A 7,167-nucleotide genomic window follows, 5' to 3' on the forward strand; every position below is an offset into this window, starting at 1 on the left:
CTCATGGATAAGAAAGCCTTTGTCTTGAGGTGGCAAAGAATGAGGCTGGAACAGTACCTAATGATCACAGTGGCTATGGAAGCTACACATTAATCACATCTACCTCCCCTTGGGGATGCACTGTAGAAATGGAATCAAAAAATCTTTTTCTGGTGCTATTAGAGTCAGCCCTCATAAGAGTCTAATATCACCAGGCTGAAAAGTGAGTTCTCCATAGGATCCAGGCAGCATAATCCAGACATCATATCAGGTGCTCCAATCCCCTACAGAGCAGGTTGGGGAGAGGAAAGTAACTTTCCAGTGGCCCTTTGTTGTCACAGATCTGACCTGAGACTGAAAGACAGGGAAGAGATGCAAAACAACAAACTCCATTAAGACTATCCACCTTTACTATCCCTTTTCTCCTGGATTTACCACTCAATTTACGTAAACTCATGGGTCTCTGCCATAATAGGAGTTGGAAGACCTATACCTCACAGGAAAGAGTTAGATCTGACTCTGGGGCTCAGGTGCAGGAGGGAGGAGGGGTGTGCGGGTGACCTTCATGGAAGAAAACAAGGCCTTGGGCATTGGGTAACAGCTGAGACTAGCAAGCCTCATTGTCCAGCATTCCAAGTTGTCTAGCAACATGCTGGTCTCCGCTGCAGAAAGGGAACAGAGGATCCCCTGGCAGAATGAATGGAATCTGATTTCAATTACGTTCAGTACAGTCACCCTCTTCAGGCAGAGAGGCCAGAACACCTGGTGCAGCTTGGGCCAGTGTGGCTGCAGGAACAGCACATTACCCAGATCTTAGAGGCAAGTGGAAATGCAGCTTCTTTTCCTCAAGCAGATGCCATATAGGTCTAGAGGAGGAGGATGTGAAAATACCAGCCAAGTTCTCATTAGCACTATGTAGAGGAGGGGAATTATTTCATGTTGATGGATTCTCCCCACAATCTCTGCACATATTGATCTTGCTTGTAATGTGTTTACTTAGGTGCACGAGTCATCACCCCACTGAGATCTGATTCATTGGTGGGAGAGTCGAGGTGATAGAGCATACTTCACTGATTGCACTAGCACCAATTGCTTTGTCCCTGTACCTTTTAGAAAAGCTCATGGACTCATCAGGATAAAATTTATTTACATTCTTTTCTTCTTTCTCAATAGCATGAGTAGGGCTTTACAAATGAGACAGCTGCCCCAGAGAACAGTCTAGATTCACAGCATTATTCCATATAACTATCTGGGATGATGAAAATATTCTATGTCTGTATTGTTGAGCACTTGAAATGTAGCTAGTGAGACTAAGGAGTTATATTTTTTATTTCATTTACTTTTAATTAATTTAAATGTATGTAGCCACATGTGGTTAGCTACTGTGTTGGACAATACATATCTATAAGAAATTCAGAGAGGCAAGTACTGTGACAAAGTAGAAACAAGTTAGTCAAAAAGAGAGCAGATGTGGCACAGAGGACTCTGGATCAGGAATAAAAGCCCTGGTTTTAGTCTTAGCTCTGCCAGTATGATCATTCTTTCTGGATTCAGCCTCTACATCTTTGACTTGAAAATTTGAATTAATGTCAGAAGTCCCAGAATGGTAGCTAAGTCCTGAATTTAACTTTGGAATACAGAGGAGTTCCAGGAAGATTTTTCAATGTTACACAAATGCCTTCTAAGTTTGTGTGTATGTGTGTGTGCATGCATATTCATGCATGTGCATGGCAGGGGCAGGAAAGCCAGTAGTTATCTATTCCAGTTCACTAAAGTTCCTACCATTCTCCTATATACACACACCCACACACATATACACACACAGACAAGCACACACCACTACATTGCCTATGTAGACCCTGAAGGTATTTTGAATCTGTGACTCCTGGATGAGATGATTTCTGTTGGCCTTTCCTACTTTGTCATGCTGTGAATTTTTAGGCTATTATACTGCCCCAAAACCTGTTTCTACTTTGGGCACATGGCTGGAATGTTTTCATAGTTTCCTACCTCTTCCCTTCTGGATTTGATACTCATTACTGACGTTTGGAGTCAAGGGTGAGGATGGAAGTCAGAACGAATATAAGCCCAGCTCCCCTCCTCGACTCTGCTGTTTGTCTAGAAGTAGGGTTCAGGCATCAGAGACCTTGAGGAGCAGCATGATACAGTAGAAAGAGCATAATCTGTGTAGTCAGCGAGCCAGGTTCAAGTTATTGGGTTCTCTTTCTTGATGGCTGTGCTTCCTAAGTTTACTCACTTATAAAACAGGGGTAGAAAATACTCCTAACTTCCTAAGATCATGTGGAATTAAATGATGTAATGTGTTCATGAAGTGAGACACATAGAAGACCCTGAAAAAATAGCTACCTTTATTTTTCATAGTTACCTCAGGCATAGGGCTAATTACATCTCTGTCCTCTTTCAGTATGGAATGGGGCAGACATGGTCTGGCAGCTCCTGAGCTCAAAGCCAGAAACTGCTAGTGATGAGAGTTTCTACCTTTAGAAACTAACTGTACCAAGGGAACAGATCAAGGAGGCACTGCTAAACTGTGCAAATGCCTACAAGAACCCATGTCATCAATTGGTTCACCACATAAGATATTTTGGGGACCAGGCCTCTAGATCTGAGAGAAGATGGACCCATACCTTCCATCCTGTGCCCTTGGTAGAGGTGGGGGATGAGAGTTGACAGTGTGTGTGCATATATTCTTAATACTGACTGTGCAAGCCCTGCATAAATGATTGCTGGACAGTGTCATCTTGCACTCTTGCCGGTTATTTTACACTAAGTTCTCTGTGTTTCTCTTACACCACCAACCCCACCACTTTCTTCTCCTATATTCTACTTGTTGATCCAAACATTTGATTCATTCTTGCTTTGACTTACTGAGTTGCGCTATTATTGGACTTTGCAAGACTTATTTTTCTAATTAGCACTGAAAGTCAGATCCAGAAGTCAGTCCAGATCATTCTATATGATCCAGAAACATATCAACAATATATCAACAGAAACAGGTTTTGTTCTATTTATCCATTTAAATTGAGCAATCAACTTCTCTGTTTTATTTTTTTTACTTATTATTGTTATTTTAAATGGATTAAACATAAAGTGGTTTATGGTTCTCCCCAGTACAACTGCCTATCCTAGGCCTCAAAGATATGACCTTTTCAAATATTTACATTTCTGCCAATATAAATGCTAGGGAAAGTAACACAAAATAAACATCAGGATGCCCAAAGACCTCTATATAAATTGTGCGTATGCAGGCACAGGGGGAGGTTGGCTCTTCAGGTTTGAGTTTGAGATTATTATGTTTTAAATACTGCTATTTCTATCATCCTTTCTGATGTCTGCCTCTTAGTATGGTTCCAATTTTACAGAATATAGAGTTAGGGACATTCTGTTAGTTTTTGGATAATATTGGGGATTTCAGCCCTTTAGCTTCCTAATCTTCCCTTTGCTAAAAAGGGAAATCAATATGTATGTAACAGTGTATGTTCAACTATGGGTGTAATGTTTGACAATATCTGAAGCTGTTATAGTGTTCAATAGGAAATGCTGTAACATGAGAAAATTCCCATTTATTAACCCAGAGTGGGACTGAGGAGAAAGCAAGATATGAAAGTTTGGGTTTATTTTATGTTTTAAAAAATAGTTTATTGTCAAGTTGGTTTCCATATAACACCCAGTGCTCATCCCAAGTGCCCTCCTCCATGCCCATCCCCCCCTCCCCCACATCCATCAGTCCTCAGTTTTTATCAGCATTCAAGAGTCTCTCATGGTTTGCCTCTCTCCCTCTCCCCCACCATTTCCCCCCTTCTTCTCCCCCATGGTCCTCAGTTAAGTTCCTCCTAATCCTCCTATACATGCAAACATATGATATTTGTCCTTCTCTGCCTGCCTTATTTCGCTCAGCATAACACCCTCAAGGTCCATCCATGTTGCTACACATGGCCAAATTTCATTCTTTCTCATTGCCATGTAGTATTCCATTATATAGAAAGTTTGGGTTTAGTAGGAATTTGGAATGATGAATAATTCATTCATTCAACCAGTGTTTAAACTGAGCACTTGTCCTTATGGACTTTAGATTCTGTGACCAGAGAGAATGAACATCTTTATTTTCTTAGCTTAGTCAACTTTTCTAACAGGGTAGCTGAGTTGTGTGTTTGGCCATTGATAATAAATCCAAGTTTCCTTTCCTTCCCAATAGCCCGGAAGCTGAAGAAACTTGGTAATCTGAAACTACAGGAGGAAGGGGAGACTTCCAATGCCACCAGCCCCACTGAGGAGCCAACCCAGAAGCTGACGGTGTCACACATTGAAGGCTATGAGTGTCAGCCCATCTTTCTGAATGTTCTGGAAGCCATTGAGCCAGGCGTGGTATGTGCTGGACATGACAACAACCAGCCTGACTCCTTTGCAGCCTTGCTCTCTAGCCTTAATGAATTGGGCGAAAGACAACTTGTACATGTGGTCAAGTGGGCCAAGGCCCTGCCTGGTAAGGAAATGGAAAGTGGGGGCTTGGGATAAGGGAGATTATATTTAGTGAATTGCCCTTACCAGTTAACTTCCCTACCAATTAACTCATCCAGTCCTCACTATAATCCTATGGAGGGGAGAGATTGGTATAATTTCCATTTTAAAAATAAGGAAAATTAATAAATCAAGGAGAAGAGCAGCATTATGGAGTATCCCATATTCCTCACATCAGCATACAGCAATCACGTTTGCATGTTCAACCCACATACATGGTCAGCAAATTTCCCCATAATCACAGATCACGTGGACATACCTTTTTATGCCTTAAGATACTCTTCTACATGTGCACATATAGGCTCACCTGCAAAGATAGTTTTGAGCCTGACTGATACTTTGTCTTCAATATTATCTTTAGTTACTCTTCTAATATGATATAGTAGAAAGAAAGGATTGAGAGTTAGAACGCCTAGGTTCTAATTTTAGCTGTGCTGGTAACTCATTGTGTAACCCCTTCCCTTTCTGGGTCTCAGTTTCTTCATCTATATTGTGTGAGGAGTAGTTTGGACTAAATTGATGGTTTTCAAATTTTGCCTCAAGAAACTCTTAGTGGTCTTTAAACTGCCTTAGGAATTCTAGTGGGAGGAAATATTAGGTGATAGTGAAAGAAATACAAAGTATCTGTCTACCTTCTGCTTGGTTACCTCCAGTGATGGGGAACTCACTTTCTACCTCGGCCATCTGAAATTCGAACAGGTCTGATTATTAGAATATTAGAATATTATTAGAATATATGAAGAAACCTCAGAGTTTGTTTATCCAAGCATTCACAACTCTCCTTTAGCAGCCAAACTCTTTATTTCTTAAAAACACTGTATATAGGTCCAAGTAGAGCTACTTGATTTAAAGCCAGTGCCTCTCCCTCACTATTGAGAGAAACCTCAGGAACACAGTTTGGAAACAAATGAAGCATAAACTCTTTAATGATTCTTTATCCCAAAATTCTATAACTCAAAGATTCTTTTGAAACATGGACAACCTTAACTTGCTATGGAGTCAAAGATTAACCTGCTTTCTAAGAACAACTGACATTCAGATGGAAATTTATGGTGAATAGATCAGTTTCATTTGTATTACCTGATTTGACCTTCATAACAATGCTATAAAGTAGGGATTCTTTTTCCTATTTTATAGATAAAAACACTAAAGCTTTAAGAACTGGCATGCTTGGCCTACAGGTACACAGTCAGAAAGTAGCAGGGGCAGAACTTGAGCCCAAGGCCCCTCCTGATTTCAAATCTCTTCATCCCACTTTACCCATAGTCTGTGTAGTGCCCCTGTAGTTCTGAAGCTCTGGGATTTACAGGGAGGGGCTAAAGCCTCATCCAAGCCCACCTGGATGCTGCCTTTGAAGATACTGCATGTTGGCTATCAAGCCTCTATTTTGTCTTTTTAACTCACAAGACCCAGTCATACACCTTACCTGCTTGAAGAGCTGAGGCCGACTAGCCAATAAGATCACTGGGAGGAAGACCCAGGGACTCCGGTTGTGTATGCACTGTGTGTGCCAAAACAGAGAGTTGACAAAGGGAGCAAAAAATACAAAAAGGAATAAAAGAGAAAGTTTCTTTTTTTTGATATTTCAATAGTTTTTTTTCTTTTTTTCTTTTATAGTTTATTGCCAAGTTGGTTTCCATATAACACCCAGTGCTCATCCCCACAAGTGTCCTCCCCATGCCCATCACCCCCCTTCCCCTCTCCACCACCTCCATCAGCCCTCAGTTTGTTTTCTGCATTCAAGAGTCTCTCATGGTTTGCCTCCCTCTCTCTCCCCAACTATTTTTTCCCTTCTCCTCCCCCATGGTCCTCTGTTAGGCTTCTCCTGATCCACTTATAAGTGAACACATATGGTATCTGTCTTTCTCTGCCTGACTTATTTTGCTCAGCATAAGAAACTTTCTTTAATTCTTATTACTCATTCAGCTGAATGTCTTGATACCATGTGTGTAACAAAAATCAGTTTAGTCTTTCCTAGCTGTTGCCAACCACCAAAATTATTCTATTTCATAGGAGAGAGAAGCTGCTCATAGATGTGATTCCACTTAATCATCAGAGCAGTCCTGTTAAGCATATGAGCTACTATTTCCATTTTAAATGACAAGGCATAGAGAGGTTAACTAACTTTATTCCATTTGGTTACTTAACAAATTGGAGCCAGAATTTAGGCTCACATTCCCTGATTCGTAATTGGGTGGTGTTAACAATAACCTAGTGCAAATAATTATGACAGAATTTGTATGACTTGGAGTCATTGGCTTTACTCAGTCCAACCCCCAGAATCTGAAGCCCTCTCCTTAACATTAACAAGTCTGCAAGTCAGTATCAGTTCACCATAGCTCATACAAGGAAATGATCTCTGACCCTGAGTCATTTAAAATAGCAGTTTCAAAATAATCTAATTACCACATTTATAAGAATTGTTGTCAGCATTCAAGAGTCTCTCATGGTTTGCCTCTGAGGACTGATGGATGTGGGGGTGAGGGGAGAAGGGCATGGAGGAGGGCACTTGTGGGGATGAGCACTGGGTGTTATATGGAAACCAACTTGACAATAAACTATTTGTAAAAAATAAAAAAAGAAATAAGGTATGTTACATCAAAGGAGTATTTTAAATAATAAAAATAAAAATAAAAGGAAAAAAAAGAA

At 40.6% G+C, this 7,167-nt stretch overlaps 1 protein-coding gene across 1 annotated transcript in view; it reads left to right on the forward strand.

Moving 5' to 3' along the window:
* AR (androgen receptor) overlaps positions 1–7,167 on the forward strand; it is a 182,252-nt gene that overhangs the window by 164,469 nt on the left and 10,616 nt on the right. The window contains 1 exon segment of the mRNA XM_077754245.1: positions 4,196–4,483. Within this exon segment, the coding sequence (XP_077610371.1) occupies positions 4,196–4,483 (288 nt within the window).

This window comes from Crocuta crocuta, unplaced genomic scaffold (assembly GCF_008692635.1).
Source record: "Crocuta crocuta isolate KB4526 unplaced genomic scaffold, BGI_CrCroc_1.0 scaffold1944, whole genome shotgun sequence".
In the NCBI taxonomy this organism is placed as follows: Eukaryota; Metazoa; Chordata; class Mammalia; order Carnivora; family Hyaenidae; genus Crocuta; species Crocuta crocuta.